This window comes from Artemia franciscana, chromosome 11 (genome assembly GCF_032884065.1).
Source record: "Artemia franciscana chromosome 11, ASM3288406v1, whole genome shotgun sequence".
Lineage (NCBI taxonomy): Eukaryota > Metazoa > Arthropoda > Branchiopoda > Anostraca > Artemiidae > Artemia > Artemia franciscana.
Genome location: NC_088873.1, coordinates 10,590,764 through 10,615,646, shown reverse-complemented (window position 1 = coordinate 10,615,646; position 24,883 = coordinate 10,590,764). Strand labels below are relative to the sequence as shown.

The 24,883-nt window shown below is 36.3% G+C and overlaps 2 protein-coding genes across 9 annotated transcripts in view; both read left to right on the top strand.

The window, feature by feature from the left end:
• Positions 1 to 5,825, top strand: part of LOC136032791 (transient receptor potential cation channel trpm-like) — a 112,178-nt gene extending 106,353 nt beyond the window's left edge. For all 5 annotated transcript variants that reach the window (XM_065713168.1, XM_065713167.1, XM_065713164.1 and 2 more), the window contains one exon: positions 1,347 to 5,825. In XM_065713168.1, the coding sequence (XP_065569240.1) occupies positions 1,347 to 3,312 (1,966 nt within the window). In that variant the 3' untranslated portion in view covers positions 3,313 to 5,825. The remainder of the gene's footprint in view (positions 1 to 1,346) is intronic.
• A 2,496-nt stretch (positions 5,826 to 8,321) lies between these two features.
• LOC136032790 (transient receptor potential cation channel trpm-like) overlaps positions 8,322 to 24,883 on the top strand; it is a 113,798-nt gene continuing 97,236 nt past the window's right edge. The window contains exon 1 of one of the 4 annotated variants that reach the window (XM_065713160.1): positions 8,322 to 8,348. In XM_065713160.1, coding sequence (XP_065569232.1) covers positions 8,337 to 8,348 — 12 coding nt within the window. In that variant the 5' untranslated portion in view covers positions 8,322 to 8,336. Of the gene's footprint in view, positions 8,349 to 17,883; positions 18,100 to 22,320; positions 22,460 to 24,883 lie in introns of those variants that run through there. The other 3 variants (XM_065713161.1, XM_065713163.1, XM_065713162.1) reach the window with 3 other exon arrangements.

Below are 24,883 nucleotides of genomic sequence, written 5' to 3'. Positions count from 1 at the left end.
TTGTTTGGGCCACGTCCGTTGCATCACGAACACAAGAAGCAATCGGTCAGGTCTCAGCTCCGTAGAGGAGGACTTCGGTTATTTTGGCGTTGAAGATCCGCATTTTTGTTTTTCGGCTGGTGTTGGGCTTTAACCATACTGAACAGTATAGTCGTGCCATAACTTGTGCAGCTTTACCGATGCGCGACTGAACTTCAGTTTCAACTGAGCCGTTATCCGTGATGACAGAACCGAGGTAGGTAAATGACTTGTCGATCTCGGTTGTGTACCCTGATATGCTGAATGCTGGTGAATTGGACATGTTACCTGTCAGGTCAACGATTATTATTTTTGTGTTCTGCCAACTACATTTAAAAGGTGGAAGATGGAATCTCAATTTAACATTTTTATTTATTTTTTAATATGAGTATTTCTAAATGCGCACCTGGGGGGAAAGGTAAATAGGAAGGGTGTGTGAAAGCACAGGATGGCTGGCCCCAACCCCCCATTGCACTTCCTAGCTGAAGGGCCATTAAACAGAGATTAGCACTGCCGGTAGGGACTGTAAAGTTCAATGCCGTATTTTGACCTTTTTTAATTTATTTAATTCCATTTTAATTTAGGAATGTGGTTTTTAAAAATCCAACATGAAGATCTATTTTTTAATGGCCATAAAATTTTGATTGAAAATTGACATAGACGTTTATCAAGAGTTAGGAACAGGCTAATTATCCCGTTTATTTAGAATTAGAGAGCGAGATTAATCATGAGATATCAAGTTCCCCTTATTGCGAATAAACACGTTGTCTGAATTAATAAGTAAATCGCTAGTACTATTCAAATTTAAATGGAAGTTAACGAAGATGGTTCTTCCAGCTTACAGCAACACGCCATCCGAATATTTTGTAGGTGTTTTGGGTGATTATCACCTCTATCTCCTGTTACTTTTTTCTAGTCCCATGGCCGTTTCCAGGGGGGTCTACCGGGTTTGAACCCCATCCCGACATTTTCGTCCAACTCATAAAAATATCATAAAAATGCATATGAACGAATTTTTAGAGAGTTTTAAAAAAATTTACCCCCCCCTCCCAGCGAAATCCTGGATATGCCCTTACCAGTTCTCTCTTTTTTCTTTTTTGTTCTTCTTTCTTTTTAGGAAGTGTAAATTTTTGTTGTTGTTTTTTTCGTGTGATAAAAGAGATTGAGTTTTACTTCCATGTCTTTTGTTATAAATTCATATGAGTCATTTTTACTATGTTCATTCAAGTTAAACGGAAATGATAATATACAGTGTCCTTTTTAAATATGACTAAGAACTTAATTATTTCCTCTTCTTAAACAGTCGTATAACAGCTTACTTTTCTTAGGAAGAAGATCAAAGTATGGCGAACTTCTGCATGGAATATTGGAGACACTATTGGAATTGTCACATTTATGATTGGTTTCTATTTGAGACACATACCAGAAATTCTCGCCGAATCAAGGGTTATTTATAGTGTCAATATAGTATTTTGGTATGTCCGAATCCTTAGGATCCTAATGGTTAGCAAGCTTCTTGGTCCATTTGTAACATTGATCGGAAAATTTGCTTATACAATGGCTTATTTTGTCATTTTGCTAGTTGTCTTTCTTCTCGGCTATGGTGTGTTCCGGCAATCCCTTTTATACCCGAATAACGAGCCAAATTGGCTCTCAGCCAGAAATGTCACTTTTCAGCCTTATTTTATGATTTATGGTGAGTTATTTGCTGAAGAGATCGATGCTCCCTGTGGTGAAGTAGGAGAAGACCCGTGCGTACCTGGTCGCTGGCTGAATCCTATTTTTATGACTGTCTACCTCCTAATGGCAATAATTTTATTATTAAATATGCTCATCGCCATATTTAATAGCATTTTCATTCGAACCAACGCTATAGCTCATCAGGTGTGGATGTTCCATCGATACTCTGTGGTAATGGATTATGAGCAAAGACCTTCGCTACCACCTCCTTTTGTGGTTCTATCATACCCGTTTTTGATTTATAGATGGTGCAAAAGGTGCATTAAAGGTCAGCCGAGAGTTTTTGGTGGAGGTTTGAAGCTGTTTTTAGATGAAGAAGGCTTAGAAAGGCTTAGAGATTTTGAAGAAGAATGTATGGAATATCTTGCTCTTGAGAAGGAAGAGAAAGTTCGGTCTTCACGTGAAGAGCAAAATAGGATATCATATGAACAGTATGAAAAGCTACATTTACGATCAGAAGCACTGCTCTCTTCAAAACAATTAATTTTAGAACATTTGTGCCGTCTTGAGCACATTATCTCCACTATAACCAACGACAAAGACAATGTTGGATCCTTAAGTAGCGCGATTAAAAATCCGTTAAGATTTGATACTAGATTGTACAGTAACAGAAAACCAGATGAAGCAGATTTGCAGCCGCAAGTCACAGTAGCTGAATTGGAAAAACTCAACCGAATTTCTGAAGCAGCACATCGTGTCCGCTATGTTTCTGAAATGTCCTTTGATGAAGAATCGGACGATTCTACGGATAACGTACAGGACTCTGATAGATCAAGACATAGTAGCATTAAAAGGAAATATCGTCATAAATCTGGTTCATCAGTTAACGAAGTCATACCTGAACACTCGCCTGTTCCTAGTATAAGCAGTTTTCCCTCTCGTCATCGTCTTAGTCACATGAAGTCCTGTCCCTCCAGCTGTGAACATAAGCCTGACAAAGAATTCAGTTTTCAGTCTGGAGGATTTCCTATGAGAGGATGCTCTTCAGAACGTGTCCAAGCTGTCAATATTACCCAGCCCATTCCAGGCACATCCAATTACGATCTTTTGAGACAAGCTCAGCAAGAACTCAGATCATTAGCAGATGAGTTAAATGACAGTAAAAATCGCCTTTTTGTACCTTTTTTTCATTATCCGTCAATTGAAACGACTCGACGTGGAGTCGTAGAAGCTGAAGATATGCATTTGAGAATTGCTGAAGGTGAAGATTACAATCTGCTTGAGGGAATTATTGTTCAACGGCTTAGTGAATCAGAGAGTCCCAAGCCTGGTGTACAGGACGCCATTAGCGATGGCAAAGACAATTTATCCGAAAGTGATGAGGAGATCCACGAAGAAAACATGAAGACCCGCTTACCAGACCCAGATTCAGGACTGTCCCTACCTGTTGGCCAGACAGTTGTATCTTTTGTTTCAACGAGACCAAGGAAGCGTACCATTTCAATTTCAATGATTCAAAAACAGGCTTCTGTTATGGGGGAAAACACAGAGTTAGAAAGTCTTGCTATGGACGTACTTGAAAAGGGGCTAGATGAAACGGATAGCCCCTTTTAATTTCCTGGTCGATGTTCTATTGACTCAATCAGTCTTATATTGTAATTGAAAGTACCATGAAATAGTTAATAAATATGTGTACTCTATTAGGGTAAAATCTTCTTTCTGGTCAAACTTCTCGTATGTTTCAAAGAAATATATGTTGATCCAGTATACTATGAGGCTAGTAGAGCGAAATGACTGAAATTTTCTGTGATCGGCTCAAATTTTAATTCTGGGAAATTTCTAAAATGATTCATTCGTCTTTTTCACCTACTTTCTTGAAAATAAGAAAGTTTGGCCTGAGCGTACCCGTCCTACGCCTAAGAATGTATAGTACAGTAGTCTTTCTTAGTTACTCAATTGACTTTCAAGTGCCGGAATTATGCTTTATTCGTGCCCAGAGAAGTGAAATCAATAGTAACTTCCCTAAGAAAAATTGCGGATTAAGTTATATGTAGACATTTAGATTATATGGTATATGAACACTAGCTCTGCAATACATATAGATTGCATTGTGTTTGTGCGCTTTCTTAAGATGACTGTAGGCTAAGTTACATCGCGTATCTATTACTTATAGACGTATAGATTGTATTGTGTTTGTATACTTTCTTAAGAAAAACTATAGGTTAAGTTACATATAGACATATGGACTGTACACCATCTAGAGACGTATAGATTGTGTTGTGTTTGTATATTTTCTTAAAAAAAACTATAGGTTAAGTTACATATAGACATATGGACTGTACACCATCTAGAGACGTATAGATTGTATTGTGTTTGTATACTTTCTTAAGAAAAACTATAGGTTAAGTTACATATAGACATATGGACTGTACACCATCTAGAGACGTATAGATTGTATTGTGTTTGTATATTTTCTTAAAAAAAACTATAGGTTAAGTTACATGTAGATTAGCACAATTGAAATATCCTAGGTGTTATTTAATTCTCGTGTATTGTTCTGGAAAGCTTATTGTTAATAAGTTTTGTAAGTGCAATAATTGACGTAAAAATAGTCTGTGGACAGGTCTTTTGAATCGCTTACCTCAACACAAATTGAGATTAAAACAAAGTGAACAATAATAACACTTTTATTTGAGAAAGCTAACATGAACTGCATATTGCTTAGGCATTCCTAGTGAGATATATATTAATAATTACCGCTGTAGATTTTTTACCGCCGCAGAAGTGCATATTGCTTAGGCATTCCTAGTGAGATATATTTTAATAATTACCGGTGTCTGTTCTGTGTTAAGATTCATATTAGTCATTTGTAAAAAAAATAAAAATAAAATATATTTGACTGCCTTTATATGTGCCATATTATATTTTACCTGGTTCAGTTTTGAGTGTACATTGAAATTGCTGCCATGTTTTCATAAGGTGATGTAGGGGTTCCCTTGCTCAAGGGAGCTAGGGGTTTTGAATCCCCCCCCCCCCCCCGATATGTTTGTCTGACTCGTAAAAACGTAACGAAGATGAAAATAAACACATTTTTTGTGTTTTTTTTTTTTTTGTAAAAACTGCCTAAAAAATTCTTTTGCTTTTAAATTGACTTTTTTCTCATTTGCTTTTAAATTGAATTTCATGGAATGAAATATTATAAATACCCATGGCTAATAAAAAGGCCGTAAAGTGAGCAGGGTACCAATCCACGAAAATGTACGGGAAGGGGCGGATATTTTTCAATTTTTTCAATAAATAGACAAAAATGCTGTTTCTCAAGATCGAGATGAGTAATAGTTTTTTAATGAGATACCAAAACGCTATTTTTAAAATCGGGAGGGGGAAGGGCAGTAAAATCTAGGTATGATAAATAAAAGTCCTAAATTCTATGTATCCTTACAGATGAGCATTAAAAGTTATTAAGTTCCGTACAAACTCTACATATTCATCTTTATCTTTTAAATTGACATATTCGAGGCCAGAAAAAAAAATCGCAAAAAAGTCCTAAAATTCTAAAATGTGAGTTTAGAAGTCCTAAAATTCCTTAAACCTTATATTTTTTCATTAACTTTGAAATTGACACATTCATGACCATTAAAAATCCTGAATTTGAAAAATGCTTAAAAATTCTAAAAGGCAAAAAATTCTTTCAAACCTTTTACTTTTTTAATCTTTTGAATTGACATATATAAGTGACATTTCCTCCTCGATTATATCTATTCCTCCTGCATTATATCTATTCATGACCAGTAAAGAAGTAGTACTATTTTTTTCCTGAATAGCTGGCACCTTCTACATATAAGATGTGCATACAAGGATCAAAGTTTGTAATGTTAATTGACAGTAATGTAGAAAGCAAATGAAAGAAAGGCAATGTACCATTTTCTATCGTCGACTTATGATAAAAAGGGCTTTATGTTTTGTGAAGTCGTGTTTTTCTATATAGTGATGAAAACTTCCCTGTTTTAGAAAACTTTCTGTTTGGTAATAGGAAGATCGTGTTAGTGTGAATTTTAGTTCGCTTAAAATTTTGTCAGTCTTTTGTATTAAATGCTTTGTACTTACAAATAAAAATTTAGTTCTTTTTTCTGACATTAATTCATTTTCTAGGCATTTTACAAAATTATGCACATGATTGTCAGATAACAGTACGTATTGAAAGTGGACAATCTTAAAGAACCAATAGCAATGTAAATGAAATCTTACTCCTTCATTGGTTTCAGCAAAAAGAGAAAAAAGGGAAAATCGAAAATTCCGGTTTTCAGGTGTTAATTTTGCCCTCAAATCAAAATAATTGGTAAAGAGGGGCACAGACGTCTTTGTGTCCATCAGAGCAACACTACTTCCTTCAATAAGTTTAGCATCATTGGAACTGGAGCCTCAAAATAATACAAGAAGAAAATGAAGTTGGATTATTTTAATTTTTAGCAGGAAGCATGAAATTCTTCAGAAGAAATTTCAAAGACCAGTTCGAAAGTAGCATCACAAAATTTACAAGCAGACTATGCCACTTACCATATATCTTTTCTTTGTGCATAGTTCTAGAAGCGAAAAATATTCTGCAGTCTCTTCTATACCAGTGCTGAACATCGATTGCATTGATTCTAGAACATAAGAATGTAGCTCCTGGGCTTTTACACTAGTTCGAAAGTACCTTCAAAAGAAAGCTTCCAAGCACAAAAAAAAGTAACTAACACATACCGGAGGAGCACAGAAATTTGAGTTGCAAATAGAAAATCTAAAGGTAGAGAAATTGAAAGACATGCTGAATGCTTGGTCCATCTACTTTAGTTAAAAACGAAAACCTTGCGAATTGTTTAACCTTGAAAAAAAAATTATTTGCAAGCAGTAAATTAAAGAGCACTTAAAAAAAGTATAAGAATCAAAGAATGGTAGAGCCTTGCTCTTCAATTAAAATTGAATATTATATAAATTGTTTCACCTTGGAAAATAATGATTTGCAAATAGCAAATTTGAAAGTATTTTAAAATTAATAAAGTAAAAGACACACTGAATGCCATAACCATGCTCTACAATTAAAAATCGAAACCTTGCAAATTGCTCAACCTTACAAAATAATGATTTCCAAAGAGTAAACTTAAAAGTATTTTAAGATCGAAAAAGTAAAACATACACTACGTAGATAACTTCGAAGACCACACTGCCTTCCCATGACGAAAGTAAAATAGTTCAAAATAGGGATGATACCTTTTTATTGACAGTGAATAGATATAAAATTATTTAACTGGATATTTCGAACACATATACATGCTGCTTGCAGTTTTACTGCTGATGATGAGCACTGTATATGTGTTCGAAATATCCAGTTAAATAATTTTATATCTATTCACTGTCAATAAAAAGGTATCATCCCTATTTTGAACTGTTTTACTAAAACATACACTGAACAGTGGAACCGTGCGCTTCAATCAAAAATCAAGACCTTACCAATTTTTAACCTTGCAAAACCATCATTTGCAAATAAGAAATTCAAAGTTCTTTAAAGCACTGCTTTCCAACAGGTGAAAACTTACGTATATCTGTCACTCCCTAGGTTAAGAAGACTTGAATGCAAATGGAAACTTAAAACACAATGAATGTCTCCATTAGGGCCCAACCAATATTTTAGGGCCAAAATGAGGGTCAGTGTTATTATCAGATATCGGAAAAAAAGTATCGGTTATCGGCCGACATTTTTTATGCCCAATTTGTCAAGAAGATGGCACTGGATTTCCTTAGGTAGTTTTAGCTTATCCAGCTCATGTGGGCGGAGCCATCAGCTAAGTCAGACCATGGTGGAGAGAGCAGCGCAGCTGAATCAAATGAAGCAAAAATACACATGTTGTCCTTAGTTGTCAATACACACCCGGTGCAGCAATTTTCTAAATGTATGGTGACATAAGAACGAACATCGTCTGCCGAAACAACTAAAAGGAATACAATAAATGATACATTTCTGTTTACGAATGTTCACTTGTGTGTGTGAAAAGTCCTAGGTTCAATCGGTTAAAACCAAGACATCCAGTCTGGGGCGTAGCTAAGGGAGAGAGAGGATGGTTTAAGGTGAGGAGTTCCAAGGTGTCACTGCCGCCTGTCAACACCTTAGAAAATTTAACTTTGAAATTTAGCTTGTGTGTCCACATTTGTCGGCATACTGAGCGATTTTGTCAACACATCCTTTAAGTCCCTCCTCAAAACTAGAAATTCTAGCTGCTCCCTTTATCCAGTGTGCATAGCATGGATTCGTCAGTAAGAGACTATATCATGTGAATGTAAAGTTTTCACATTAATTTGCGAATGATTAAGATTCGAAGTCCTGAAATTTCAAACCCATAAATTTGGGTTTTGAATAATCAACGAATATATTACGGTTCTTTCAGTCAGATTTTCACGTATTTGTGTTGTATGTAACTAAACCGACTCTTTGATTATTTTTTTTTCTTATTTGTCAGTTCTGCAAGTTTCCGCTATCTCGTTTGTGTGCTCAGAAGCTGCTGATCAGAAAAGGTCAAGAAAATCAAACAGTTCTTGTAAATGGCATAAATTTTGGAATATGCAGTGACTTATTGAGGCTGTTCTTTTATGGGCAATAGACCATGCGGAAACATGTGAGTATGAATATGGTATTTTTGTATGAATTTTTTAGGTCAGAGAATGGGGAGGTTTAAACTTTAGTTGAGTTTTTTTTTTCTGGAGGAGAATTATTCTTGGTCGAAAAATTGAATCACTTGAAACAATGTGTCAATTAAAACAATGATTCAGTTGACACATAGAATTAGAAGTCCAAAATGATAGAGTTAATAAAGAGCTTAGTCTGAATTATTTTACCACTCTACCAAAACCAAAGTTCTCACTTTGTAAAGCTAAACAGTTCACTGAATACTCAGGTAAAACTGAGGTTGAGGATTCGTTACTCAGATTGGGCCTCTACGAATTTGAATTCGAGGCTGGAAGCTTCCTAATTTCAGTATCAAAGAAATTTAAAGGCATTTGAGATCTGGATATCGGTTACTAATTTCTATATCCAAGGCAATCAATGAAGTAATACAGATAACATTACAGTACATCCGATGGATATCTATGGGATCATAATTGCAAAAATAGCTTTGTTAGAAAACATAAGTCAGTAACATAGATCGAAGAAATTTGAGAACAAATTTTGGGTTATGCAGGACCCCAATTCCCTCCTTCAACCACAAATATAAAGTCACAAGAGTAAAAGATTTATTTGTTGCTCAGTATTGGCGGTTGCTACAACGAAGGGAAAATGCAGAAAAATTTCACCCCACGAAACCCAATAAAAAAAACCCACCAGAACTGAAATCCAATTGATTGGATTTTCTAGACTGCTGAGATTAGCAAGCTGTTGTCCCAGCTTTTGATGCCCTTGAATTCCGAAACTAGTATACGTGTAACACGGTCTTTGATCCCATACCGTACCAACCTAGATACCAGAGACCCGATTTTATTGACAGGTTTGAAAATTGCAACAAACATAACATCAACCCTCATTATTTTGCGACAACATACAAATGATTTCATGGAAAAGTAAAATTAACATGAAAAAAAAAGAAATTGACTTTTCTGCAAGATTTGATGATGGAGCAATTTTAAGCTGCACCCTCAGACGTTTCTTATCAGATGCTCTTTCAATACATAAGAACAGAACTTTAAAATTGCCACGTATAAAGACACAGTAGGTCTCTTTTGCAGAATGTAACATAATTATTTTGCAACTGAATTGTAAAAAAAAGGACAAGGAAAAGCAAAATTTCCCAAAAATAGAAATAAGATTCTCTGCAACGTACGATTTTTGAAGAACACGAAGAAACACATATTTTTTGTCTACATACTCAAAAATTTCTTATCAAATACTTTGTCAGTACGCAGTCATTGAAATTTAAAACTTCTCAAGCACAAAAGAATAAAAGTCTTTTTTGGTATACAATAGGATTATTTTGCATACAAACGCGTCCTGCTTGGGGACTCCAACGCAATAGTAAGAAACGACACAGGAATATGGAGAGGCATACACTTTTACGCAGACGCGTAACGCTCAATCTCCTTAATGATAATGGGCTGCACCTACTCGAGCTTTGCAGATCCCACCACTTTGTTGTTGCAAACACGTGCTTCCACCGCAAAACCATGCACTAATGTACATGGTACAGCAACGAAGGCCGCACGAAACAATGATCATCTCGAAGCGCCGGAGGTCGTCGCTGAGGAATTGAAGAACGTGCAGATCAGCCAAGCTTAGAAATGGTGACCACAGACTTCTCTGCACTGAAGTTCAGCTTCACAAAGCCCAGTGGTCACAAACGAGGCCAAAAATTGTTGATGTCTTGAAGCTGAAGGAGTTGGACGCCAGGCGAAAGTACACCGTGACAGGTGTCCTATAAGAAGATAAATGGCATCCGCAACAACGAAGAAAGACATAGGCGGTCTGTTCAAGTATCTTCGAGATCTCACTGAAAGCAGTATTCCTACAGTGGGGGCCCGTTGTTTCAAAAAATGGGACTCTTTTTTCAGATGAAAGATCGTGCCTCGATCGCTGGAAGGAGCATTTCTTCTCGTACCTGAACAGAACTACTCCCCCTGTAGTAGCCGACAAAATACTCCGTCAGTCTTCCAGCCGATAAATCGATGTCGGCGATCTTCCCACTGATCCATTTAGCACCTCATAAATAAGAAGTGCGATGAATAGGCTGAAGAACAATAAGGTCTCTGGTGTATAAGGCACAAGCACAGAGTTGCTGAATTTGCGGGTACAGCCAACCTCATTCCTGTGCAGACTCACTTTTCTGTTGTGTAGGAGACAGAGGTCAGTTCGGAAGACTGTCGAAGAGGAATTATCATCCCCTTATGGTAGAGGAAAGGCAGAGGGCGAAGTGTTTGTGTCAATTACTGTGGAATAACCCTTCTCTAAGTACCTGGCAAACTATTCTCAATGGTGCTTCTGGATCGTTACCGAAACATTATCCACCAAATCTGACGACCAGAACGAAGCAGTTTTATTTCATAGCGATTGACCATAGAGCAAATATTTACAGTCCACTAAGTAGTCGAGAAAATCAGTGAGTTTCGACAGAAGGCATTTATCGGCTTTGTCAAATTCTGAGCTGCTTTCGATTCAATCGACCGGGATGCCCTATGGAGTATCTTGAAGTTCATCGGCCGGCCAGATAAAATCTTCAGACTCTTCGAAGTACTCCATCATGAAACAGAAAGCTGCTTCCAAGTCAACAGCCGACGAAGTCCGTTCTTCCGAATTCGTACAGGGATCTGAAAAGGCTGTGCCGTTGCACCCGAACTGTTCAACGTCATCATAGACTACATCATGGCGAAGACAACCTCAAGGTTTGGATTTGGATTTAAATTTGGTGATTGGATCCTCTCGGATGCTGACTTTGCTGACGACCTGGCGCTTATGGCGGAATCCTTGAACCAACTGGTGGAAGCACTTCACATCCTACAAGAAGAAGCTGCGAAAGTAGGACTACAGCTCAACTAGGACAAAACCAAGATTATCGTCGTTGATTCATCCTCTAGCATCGCCAACCCTCCTGTGGCCCTGGACAAAAAAACTGCTATCGACGTGGGTCAGCAGTTTATATACTTGGGCTCTGCAATTGCTGCTGACGGCTCGCTTCTCCCTGAACTGTAAGCAAGAATAGCCCAGAGATTTGCTGGAGGTCAAATCGTCACCTATGGTGGAAACCAAGTACTAGTTGGAACACGAGGTTGCGAATCTTCAACTCCCTGGTCAGGTCTGTAATTCCTTATAGAAGAGAAATCTGGCCAGCCACAATCACAGCTGTCAAGACGGTAGACGTGTTCCTTGCGAAAAACCTTAGGAGGATAGAAGGCCTGAGATGGTTCGACTTCGTCAGCAAATAGAAGTTACTTCAGACAACGCAGCAGACACTGTTTTCCATCCAAATTACGGAGCTCTACGATGGCACGGTCATGTCCTTAGAATGTCATCATACCTATTCGAAAATCATGCTGGGCCTTAACCCCGCAAAAGCTGGCTGGAAACGACCCCGCGGCAGACCGAAAAATCGATGGTCCGATAGTTCTGTAAAATACTTGAAATAGGCAAACATCGATGTCCACGATGTAACAGCGTTAGCTGCTGATAACACCGGTTGGAGGACGCTGACATCCCTCCCTACGCTGGGCCACGCCCGGCAGGAAACATAAGTCAAAGTAAGTCAAATTCTAGGCTAATTACATGTATTTAAAGTCAATTGTAAGTAATGCTGGAATTGAAATCTTTATTGTCAGTTAATAATAAACCCTACAAAAGTTTACTCAACATGATTCTTTCAATAAGTTTTTGAACAACTGGGTGAAATAGCCACAAACTTGAAATATCTGAGTTACCTGAGCTGATTTGATTTTATGCTGTTACCAACGTTTTGAACTTTTCAAAATACAAGCCTAAATTGGACATTCCTTATCCAGAACGTAATTAATGATGATTAATCACCAAAAAACGTCACTAAGCCCCACCTCTTATAATCATTAATTACAATCACTCGACGTGGAACACACCCTGGGCTATCACAGGCTAAAGCAGTGGCGTCAATTTACACAAATTCGAATGCAGGATGCATCTTTAAAAATCTAAGGGGGGGGGGTTGCAATTTTATATTTTTTTTTTCATTTTTTTATTTTGTTTATCTCTGGACTCCACTTTTTATAAATACTATTAAATTTAAATCTTGGGACAGAAATTGTTTCTATAAAATGTTCAGTAACCACATTTTCGATCTGTGAAACCACAAAATACCAGACATTCCCTTTCATTTGGCCCTATGGTCTAAAATCGTTGTCGCTAACATTCTTTTTGTCATTTTTTTCGTTATCTTCACGCATATGTGCATGTGACATCGAAGTTTTTTTATGCAGTGTGAATATCAGTAAAAATGCACGATTTACAAAATATAGTGATACTAAAAATGACAAGTCGTTGTTGTTTTGTCTAGATGTCGTATTTGAAATTCTCAAATTTATGAAATAATTACCAATCACCGCTTTCTAAGCTACTTCCAAAGGGATAAAAAGCAACGCTGGGCTGCTTTCAAGGAGATTTAAACTACTCTAATAACAAGTTTTCTATACAATTTATTTATTAACATATATGTCTGTATACTTCTCAGTAATAAATACTATGCGTAAACAATGGGCAAATTTTATAACTTAAACACCTATACCCAGGGGCTGTGGAGGATCACCGTTATCTCTAAAAGCATAGTATTTGGATCTTTCAACTATGCTGAGCAAAATGGCTGTCTCAAATTTTGATTGGACGATTTTTAGGAAAAAGGAGGCGGGGAAGGGGGCTAGTTGGCCTCCAATCTTTTCAGCTACTTAAAAGGGCACTAGAACTTTAAATTTTTCTTCGAATGAGCCCTCTCCAATTTTTTAGGACCATTGATTTAATACGATCACCCCTGGAAAAAAACGAACAGATAAATACGCATCTGTGATCTTTCCTCTGGCAAAAAAACACAAAATTTTACATTATTGCAGATAGGAGCCTTAAACATCAACAGTAGGTTTTTCCTGATATTCTGAATCTGATGGTGTGATTTTCATTAAGATTTTTTGTATTTTTATGGGGTGTTTCTTCCTTTTTTAAAATTCAGGCAAATTTGTTAGGTTTGTAGTCTTTGATGAGTAACCCCTAAACTGAATGAATCTTATATATTTGGAATCAGTATAATAAGCGGAGTCTTTTGATATATCTATTGACATAAAAAAAAATTACAATTGAGCCGCGTCGCTCCTTTCTTACAGTTTGTCACCACGTACTGTTTGAAAAACAGAAAACAGTTTTATTTTAATGTCCTTTGTACTCAACAATTTGAATGGTATGTGGTGTACTACTAAGCACATACGTAGATACTTGTCCCAGTGGGGGGAGGGGGATTCAAAAACTGAAGAAAGGGCAAGTTACATGAATTTAGTAAAAAAATTGTGAGACTCAGGGAGGGATGTCGCTAACTTTAAGCCTTTGTCTGCAGGTCCATAATGTCTGATAAGTACGCTGGTTTCCTTTGGTCAGAGTTGCCATTTCCAATCATAATAAATAGGGACTGAAAAATGTCTGACATGTTTCTGCAATTAAACAACGGATATATTTATTATGAAATTGAATTAATTTAGTTTCAGACTAAATAAAAAAAAACAACAAGATTTTTAAACTTAAAATAAGGAGGAACGTTGAAACTTAAAACAAACCGAAATTATTATGTATATGAAGGGTATTCCCCCTCCTCTACACCTCCCCCTTTACGCTATAGTTTTTTAGTACTTTTAAAAAAGCTTTCTATTGTTCTAGCTAAACAGTAATTGTTTTTCAGGAGTCATTCTTAAAGAATTGGGACAAAATTCAAACTTTAGCGTAAAGACCTAGGTTATGAGGTGGGGACAATCGCCTTCATACTCGTAATAATTTATCCATGCTTTCAATTGAAAAAAAACTTGTTTCTTTATATTTAATTTATGATCGTTATTAAGTAACGTCAGAGAACCTGACCCCACCTCCACGGAGAAATTCCCCTTCCCATCGAATTATCCTCTAGAAAATTCGACCCCGGTGAATATTACCCAACCCTTGACAACTCCACGCGTAAAATCGATATGGAAAAGAGAAAGCAAGACATTTAAAAATAATTTTTATATGGGAATTCTGACAAATTCCTTCAGTGTATAATTTCCCCTGACAAGTTAACCTCCTCGAAACTTCCCTCCCCATAGAAACTTCCCCCTTGGAAAAAACTCAAGCAAGAAATTGCCCCCCCCCCTCCCACCCAAAAATGTATGCATATTTCACTGTAACAAATGTAAATGTAAAAAGGGCAAATTTTATGACTTGGAGACCTTTCCCCTGGGGCTGTGGGGTGGTGGGTCGTGCTGTATCTAAAGTCACAGTAATTGGACCTATCAACTATGATGAGCAAAATCTCTATCTCAACATTTTGATCGGATGATTTTGGGAAAGAAGGGACGAGGGAGGGGGCTAGGTTGCCCCCGAATCTTTCTTGTCACATGAAAAAGGCACTAGAATTTTCAATTTTCGTTCGAATAAACCCTCTCATTATAATCTAGGACCACTGGGTCGATATGATCACCCCCAGAAAAAAAAACAAATAAACACTCATCCGTGATCTTTCTTCTGGCAAAAAATACAAAATTCCACATTTTCAAAGATTGGAACTTGAAACTGCTAAATTAAGGTTTTCTCATACGTTAAATCTTATGGTGTGATTTTCATGGACATTCCGATACTTTTAAGGGGTTTTCCCTTTTTTGAAATCAAGCAAATTTTCTCAGGCTCGTAACTTTTAATCAGTAAAAATAAACTTAATGAAACTTATATATTCAAAATCAGCATACGAAGTTGATTCTTTTAGTATATCTATTGGTATTAAAATCGATATGGAAAAGAGAAAGCAAGACATTTAAAAATAATTTTTATATGGGAATTCTGACAAATTCCTTCAGTGTATAATTTCCCCTGACAAGTTAACCTCCTCGAAACTTCCCTCCCCATAGAAACTTCCCCCTTGGAAAAAACTCAAGCAAGAAATTGCCCCCCCCCCCTCCCACCTAAAAATGTATGCATATTTCACTGTAACAAATGTAAATGTAAAAAGGGCAAATTTTATGACTTGGAGACCTTTCCCCTGGGGCTGTGGGGTGGTGGGTCGTGCTGTATCTAAAGTCACAGTAATTGGACCTATCAACTATGATGAGAAAAATCTCTATCTCAACATTTTGATCGGATGATTTTGGGAAAGAAGGGACGAGGGAGGGGGCTAGGTTGCCCCCGAATCTTTCTTGTCACATGAAAAAGGCACTAGAATTTTCAATTTTCGTTCGAATAAACCCTCTCATTATAATCTAGGACCACTGGGTCGATATGATCACCCCTAGAAAAAAAAACAAATAAACACTCATCCGTGATCTTTCTTCTGGCAAAAATACAAAATTCCACATTTTCAAAGATAGGAACTTGAAACTGCTAAATTAAGGTTTTCTCATACGTTAAATCTTATGGTGTGATTTTCATGGACATTCCGATACTTTTAAGGGGTTTTCCCTATTTTGAAATCAAGCAAATTTTCTCAGGCTCGTAACTTTTAATCAGTAAAAATAAACTTAATGAAACTTATATATTCAAAATCAGCATACGAAGTTGATTCTTTTAGTATATCTATTGGTATTAAAATTATTGTATTACTACTGGTATATCCATTTCTTAGAGTTTTGGTTACTATTGAGCCGAATCGCTCCTTATTTACAGTTCGTTACCACGAACTGTTTGAAACAAGGTGTCCCAGATTGTTTTGGATTGCAATTAAATAAAAAAAAGTTTTTTCAACTGAAAGTAAGGAGCAACATCAAAGCTTAAATGAACAGAAATTATTACTTATGTGAGGGGGGCTGCCTTCTTCTCAATAACTCGCTATTTACGCTAAAGTTTTTTTTTTAGTAACATTTAAAAATCCTTATTATTCTAATTAAAAGGCTCGTGTGTTGCTGGAATCGTTCATAAGAATTGGGACAAAAAGTCAAACTTTAGCTGAAAGAGCGAGTTATTGAGGAGAGGTTTAATTTATAACGTTTTAAATAATGCCGGGAAATCCGATTATTCCTCCATGGAAATTTTCTTCTTCCCATAGACAATCCCTCTATGAAAAATGACTCCTACATAATATTTATCCCCCCCCCCTTCCTCCAGGATAATTCCTTTCACACAATTCCATTCTAGCTGAAACTTTCCCCAAAAAATTTGTATCGGACGGTTCCAAGTGAAAACTTCTTCTTAGCACACTTTCATTTGAAAAGGCTATTTGAAAATCATGCCAGAAACCCCCTCCTCCGTGGAAAAGCTTTTCTGCAAATAATCTGTCCCCCAGTAGAAAGTTACTCCCGAAGAAAATTCCCTCTGGGCTATTTATCCCATGAAAAACTCCCCTATGGAGAATTTCTCCCATGAAAAATCCCCCCTCCTAGGGAAAGATAGTCTAGACACCTTCAACCCGGTAAAAACTTCCCCTGAGACAGTTTCCCTTAACATCTCTACATGTAAAATTGAGTCGGCAAAGACAAAGTAAAACTAATACAAAAAAAAATTGTATAGGAATTCTGGCAAATTCAGGGAATCTCCACCAGTGTAAAATTTCCCCTGGAAATTTCACCCCCCCCCCTAAAAAAAAACCTTCCCATGGAACACTCTCCCCGTGAAAAATCCCCCAAGTAAAAAATTCACCCCCTCCCACCCTAAAAATCTATTCATACTCCCAAATAACAAATACTACCAGTAAACAATGGGCAAATTGTATAACTTAAAGACCTTTCCCCAGGGCTCTGGGGTTTCATGTTATCTTCAAAGACATAGTTATTGGGCTTTTCAGCTATGCTGAACAAAATAGCTATCTCGAAATTTTGATCGGACGACTTTGAGAAAAAAGGAGGGCTAGTTGCCCTTCAATCTTTTTTTTCTCTTAAATAAGGCACTAGAAAATTTGATTCCCGTTCAAATGAGCCCGTTCCCGGTATTCTAGGGCTACTGGTTTGATACGATCACCCCTGGGAAAAAATAAACAAATAAATACGCATCCATGATCTTTCTTTTGGAATCAGCCTAACAAGCCAATTATTTTGATTTATCTGTTGATATCAAAATTCTGTTTTTAGAGTTTTGGTCACTATTGAGCCGTGTCGCTTCTTGCTTATAGTTCGTTATCACGAACTGTATGATTAAGAATTTGCTATTTAACATTCAAATTTGTATTTCAATCAAGTGAGCTCGAACAAATAAGGGGCTTTAGCTTAACGCTAAACTTAAAAATTGCCATTTTTACAGATCGTGTAAAAAAACATGAGAAGGACCTTGGATGCTCTTTTACCCTTTTGTTTGGCAGAATGTAGTATTTTTCTCTACAGAAAATTATGACAATTTGCCTTTTCCTTTTTTTTAGCTCTCACGGAGAGGTGAACCAAGCAAAATATATTGAATTCCATGGGATATAGGATCTGTTATATCATTATCTTTTGCAAGTGTCATTAATATAACCTCCTTTATCTCTTGGTTCCTTATCTATGACAAATTCGCTTCTTCGCATGGTTTTATTGATAATTGTAGAACCGTGATCAAAGAAATTTGAAAGTCTAGATTTTTCTTCAGAAATATTTCAGTTTGTGGTAATATGGTACAAAGCTTTTTTGGAATTGAAGCACATTCTAGGTCTTTCAGAAAATTAGTAGTGGTTGCAACTCTGCGTGACTTTAGCGGAGTGAAATATATGGAAGTCTTGGTAACCCATTCCCTTGACTATGGTAAGCACTATATTCTGTTTTTGGTACTTGTGTATTATTCAGAACACACTCAATAAGTGAATTTAGCTTCTATCGTGAAATAAACTACGATGCAGGTACATTTTAAGTAAATATTTTATATATAGAGGTGGTTAGGTTAGGTTAAGTTAGGTATTTGATATAATGCACCTCCCCCCCCCCCTAATGTTCAATATCTAGCCCAAAATTTTGATAAAGCTAATGAAATAAAACAGAATATAATGAAAATATAATACTTTTTAGGAAAATCGTAAAATTTTCGCACTGTTTTGTTGTGGGCAACAACCCTTTATCCTGGAATAATATAATTGCCTCTTTTTCTGTCTTTGGTAAATCCCAAATCTTCATTTCAAAATCCATATTCAGATACTATCTCCTATCACTATGTGTAACAACCTAAATTGAGTTTTGTCTTTGTGACTATGAAACCAGTTTTCCTCATAAAATGTACCTGCATCGTAGTTTGTTTCACGAAAGAACCTAACTTCACTTATTGAGTGTGTTCTGAATAATACACAAGTACCCTTTTTTGTAACCTCCTAAGTGTTTTTCCTGTTTTTGAATCACCCCCCCCTAAATAATTTCCTTGGCACTTGCCACAACATTCCATAATTCCAGTTGTCGAAACATGAGTTTTCTTATAAGTAGCATCATTTATAATACTAGTATGGCTATTTTTCAACCACATAGTAAGTCTAAAAATAAATTGAACTATTTTGAAAAGAATATGATTCTATTGGGCAATTAAATGAAAAAACGAAGATTTTTTTAACTGAAAGTAAGGAGCGACATTAAAACTTAAAACGAACGGAAATTACTCCGTATATGAAAAAAGCTGTTCCCTCCTCAAAGCCCCGCTCTTTGCACAAAAGTTTGACTCTTTCTCTCAAATCTACTTTTTAAAACAGCGAAAAACTCTTGAAAATTCTACAGTAGGGTTCTCTGATACGCTGTATGCGATGGTGTGATTTTCGTTAAGATTCTATGACTTTTAGGGGGTGTTCTCCCCTATTTTCCAAAATAAGGCAAATTTTCTCAGGCTTGTAACTTTTGATAAGTAGGACCAAATTTGATGAAATTTATATATTTAAAATCAGCATAAAAATCCGATTCTTTTAATGTATCCCATTTTTTAAAGTTTCGTTTACTATTGAGCCGGATCGCTCCTTACTACAGTTCGTTACCACGAACTGTTTGAAAATGTCATCAGTCATTCTACTTCGATGAAAAAATTAGAAGGGTGTATAAGGTATATAAGGTTTAAGGGTATATAAAGTTTATAAAGGTTTTTAAAAAGGGTATATAAAGATTTTTAAATATAAGGGTATATAAAGTTTGTAAGGGTATATATAACCCAGACGGACAATGAGTTGCACCCAGGGAGTACTGATTTTAGAGGGAAATGTAAATCTATGTTTATCTTTTACACACTAAAAATTTATATATAAGGTGTCCAATAAAAGGGCAAATCTTTTTGAGCTTAAATAGCATATTTAGTCTGAAAAATGAATATTGCAGATTTTCTTTCAGGGGGGGGGGGCAAACAATGATGCAAAATCCAGAAAGAAATTCTCAAAGTTAAATTTCAAGTACCAAATTAACCGTAACTTTCATGTAAACCTTATTAAAAACAAATGCAAAAATTCTAATTGTTTGTCTTGAAAATAAATTGCCCTAAAAATGAGTGACAGAGTGGGATCAATATTGTAAAACTTATATACTAGATAGCTATGGCCCTAAAGCTAGAAAAAAATTGCTATAAAATATATTTGATCCATAAGAAACATATTAAAGTTGAAATAATTTTACCGAATAGCAGCTGTTCATTAATAATGAAAACAAAAAAACCTCTGTAGAAAAAAGAAATGAAACTTAGTTAATGAAGATTTTCAATATTCGCATCGAATTCATCAATTCACCGCTTCCGCATGCATTGACAAGTTCTAATACGCTTTATAGTGAAATTAAATAAAAAAAACAAGCAAATTTCTTTAACTGCAAGTAAGGAGCGACATTAAACCTTAAAAAGAACAGAAATTATTCCGTATATGAAAGAGGTTGTCCCCTCTTCATTGCTACGCTGTTTATGCTAAGTTTTTTTTTATTGTTTTAAAAGTAGTGTTATGACAAGGAGTCAAACTTTAGCTTAAAGAGCGGGGCGTTGAAGAGGGGACACCCCTTTTAAATACAGAATAATTTCTGTTCGTTATAAGTTTTAATGTCGCTCCTTACTTGCAGTTAAAAAATTTGTTTTTTTTTGTTTGATTTCTGAACATTTTTTAATTAATGCATGTTTTGATTTTGGCTCGCCGCATGTGAATAATCAAAACAAAATTTGCATATTAATTTGTTGTTAATACTTCGCTCTTTACACTAAAGCTTAAATTTTGTCCCAATTCTTTAAGAATGAACCCAGAATCAAAAGTTCGTAGAATAAATAGTTGAAATTACTAAAAGTGCTTTAGCGTAAAGAGCGAGGTGTTTATGAGGAGATGAACCCCTCTCCTAAGAACCCCGTAATAATTTCTTTTCATTTTAATTTTTAATGCTGCTCCTTACTTTCAGTTGAAAAAACTTTTTCATATTTATTTTTTCATTTTTTTTAATAATGCTAGAAAATCCTGCACCACCTTCATGGAATTTCTCTTCCCCATGACAAATTGCTCTAGGGAACGATTCTTCCACGTAACTCCCTCCTCTAAACCCCCACCCCCCCCCCAACCCCCTGAAACGTCTGTACACTTCCCAATAACCATTACTGTATGTAAACAATGGTCAAAGTTTGTAACTTGCAGCTCCTCCCCGGGAACTGTGGGGGAGTAAGTCGTTCCCAAAGACATAGTTATTATGTTTTTCGACCATGCTGAACAAAATGGCTATCTCAAATTTTTTATCCGTTGACTTTGGGGAAAAATTGAGCGTGGGAGAGGGTCTAGGTGCCCTCCCATTTTTTTGGTCACTTAAAAAGGGAATTATAACTTTTAATTTTCGTTAGAATGAGCCCCATCGCGACATATTAGGACCACTGGGTCGATACAATCACCCCTGGGGAAAAGAAAAAAAACAAAAAAAAAAAAAAAAACAAATAAACACGCTCCCGTGATTGGTCTTCTGGCAAAAATTATGAAGTTCCACATTTTTATAGATAGGATGTTGAAACTTCTGCAATAGGGTTTTCTGATACTCTGGATGCGATTGTGTGATTTTCGTTAAGATTATATGACTTTTATGGGGTGTTTCCCCCTATTTTCCAAAATAAGGCAAATTTCTCAGGCTCGTATCTTTTGATAGGTAAGACTAAACTTGATGAAACTTATATATTTAAAATCAGCATAAAAATTAAATAAAAATTAAATTCTTTTCATGCATCTCTTAGTATCAAAATTCTGTTTTTTAGGCTTTCGTTTACTATTGAGCCGGGTCGCTCCTTGCTACAGTTCGTTACCACGAACTGTTCGAAAAGAAATCACCACTACAACAGCACAAACACAGAAACAAACACGAACCAAACAACCTAGCATAAAAAATAAACTATAAAAAACAATAAATATTAAATAATAGATAACATATAATAAATAATATATAAAATATAAAAGGGGTTAATATATATAATATGAAAGGGGCTATCCCCTCCTCAACACCCCGCTCTTCACGCTAAAGTTTGACTCATTTCCAAAACCTTACTTTATAAATTAAGAAACTTTAGTGTAAAGATAAGGGTTTTGGGGAGGGGACAGCCCCTCTCAACGCCCCCCCCCCCAAAAAAAATGTTTTTATTTAATTTCTAAAAGTTTTTAAATTAATGCAGGTTTTGAATTTGGCTCACCGTACATTAATAATTAAAACGAAATTGCATGTTAATTTTACTTATTTTTAAGCAATAATAACCTTATAATAACCTAAGTTTTATTTTTTGTTCCAGTCGTTTAAGAATAACTCCTAAATCACAAAGCCTGTTTAATTAAAATAACAACCTCATTTAAAAGTTAAAAAAGAAACTTTAGTGTAAGAGCGAGCTACTGAGGAGAGGCAATTTCAGTCTTAATCCAGGCTTCGTCCGGTCAAGACCAATATAGTTTGAAAAAGGATTAAACTCAGTTTTGAACCAGTTTTGAAAAAGTATTAGATTTCATTCAGTGGTTACGCAATAGAGTTGGCTGTTATATATTGTAAAAACACTGTGATTAATTATTATGTGAACAAATTTTTCTCTAGCATTATTTAAAGGATTAACTGGATCTGCTCAAAATATATTGTAAGAACTTTGTGATGCAGATGAGCTGAACTCACAAAAGTTGGTTTTGAATTTTGGATGTTCTAATGAGAGTCCCTTGCTTAAAAGGTAATGGATGTCCCTTACTTAAAAATAAGTTTTTGCTCTGTTTTTTTTTGTAATTTCTGTATCATTTCTGTAATCGGTATTATCATTTACCTTTCAACACGGTGATCGTAACTATTTCCTTGGGCCTGTCCCACTTAAATCAAGTACATCTGATCGATCCTGAGTTTAATTTATCTGTATGACGACAAAATTTAAGCAATTTGAATTTGTTTTTGCAAATAAAAGATAACCAAAGAAATATTGGTCGAATAAGAGAGGCAAAATTACTCCCAACCAACCAAACACCTGGAAAACTATAGGTTCTATCACTATCTTAGCTCTATGACTATTCACCTTGGTTCTGCTGCTCTAGCAATGACGCATGGACGGATAATAGATAGACATATCTATTAGTAAATGGACTAACATCGTTTTTACACAATCCTAACAGGGGGGGGGGAGGATTAATGCCAGGTTTGCTTCTCACTCAATTGCACTATCTGTCTTGGCCTTTTCTACAATTAGCCATGACTTGATGCCCACAACTATTCCATTTGGATTAAAATGGAATAGTTGCAGGCATCAGATCATGGCTAATTATAGAAAAAGCCAAGGCAGGTAGTCCAATTGAATGAGAAGCAAACCTGGCATCAATCCCCCCCTCCCTTGTTAGGATTGTATAAAAACTCATTGAATTTGTTTGTAGCAAATTTCCGGGGATACCCATTATAGCCGGCTAGGATCCTAAAAGTTAGTACTGATGCTAAAATAGTCACCAGCTACTTGTTGTTATGCTATGGATCGCATTCTGAACACCCAGTCATTGAAGCTGGCTTAGCATCCTTCAAGGATCATTCTGATGAGGTTGCTAAGAAAACTACAAAGGCAAAAAAAGTATTTGAGTAAGTCCAAACGTCGCCAGAAATATATAAAATTGTTTCCAAAAGTCTCGCTGCTCTTAATGCGACTCAAATCCAAGAGCGATCACCAGCATTTGCACTATTAGAAAACAGGAGCTAAGAGCTCATATGGCACTTGTGACGAGGTCTCGGAAGAGCCAAGAGCTCATATGGTATGAGCTCTAGCAAAATTCTAAGAATCAATAGGTTGATTTATAAAGAAAATCAGAGGGTTAATACCGGTCGGGATTTAAAATAAGAGCTCTGAGTCACGAGGTCCTTCTAAATATCGAAGTTCATTAAGATCCGATCACCCCCTCGAAAGTATAAAATATCTCAATTTTTCTAATTTTTCCCATCCCTTCAGCCCCCCAGATGGTCGAATCGGGGAAAACAACTTTATCAAGTCAATTTGTGCAGCTCCCTAACACGCCTACCAATTTTCATCGTCCTAGCACGTCCTGAAGCACCGAAGCACTGAACTCATCCCCTTACTCCCACAGAGATCCAGTCCAGTTACGACAGTTATGTATCTATGTCATTTGCGTATTCTACCCACCAAGTTTCATCCCGATCTCTCCGCTCTAAGTGTTTTCAAGATTTCTGGTTTCCCCCTCCAACTCCCCCCAATGTCAACAGATCTGGTCGGGGTTTGAAACAAGAGCTTTAAGACAGGGGTTCCTTCTAAACATCAGATTCCATTAAGATCAGGTCACCCGTTCTTAAGTTAAAAATAGCTCAATTTTCTAATTTTCCGAATTAACAACCCCCAGCTCACCCATAGAGAACAATTCCGTTCCAATTATGTCAATCACGTATCTATAACTTGTGCTTATTCTTCCCATCAACTTTCATCCCGATATCTCCACTCCAAGTGTTTTCCAAAATTTCTGTTTCCCCCCTCCAACCCTCTATGTCCTCAGATCCGATTCGAATTGAAAAATGGAGAATCTGAGACATAAGATTCTTCTATATATCAAGTTTCATTAAGATCCGATCTCGCATTCGTAAGATACTTCGATTTTCACGTTTCCAAGAATTCCAGTTTCCCCCTCCAACTCCCCCCAATGTCACCAAATCTGGTCGGGATTTAGAATAAGAGTTCTAAAGCACAAGACCCTTCTAAATATCAAATTTCATTAAGAACTGACCACCCGTTCGTAAGTTACAAATAACCCATTTTTCTAATTTTCCGAATTACTCCCCCGACTCCACAAGAGAGAGCGGATCCGGTCCGGTTATGTCAGTCATGTATCTTCGACTTGTGCTTATTCTTCCCACCAATTTTCATCCTGATCTCCCCACTCCAAGCGTTTCCCAAGATTTCCGCCCCCCCCCCAATGAACCTGGATCCGGTCAGGATTTAAAGTAAGAAATCTGAGTTACGAGTTCCTTCTAAATATGAAATTTCATGAAGATCCGATCACTCCTTCGTAAGTTAAAATATCTCATTTTTTCTAATTTTTCAGAATTAACCCTCCCCCCCCTCAACTCTCCCAAAGAGAGCGGATCCATTCCGGTTATGTCAATCACGTATCTAGGACTT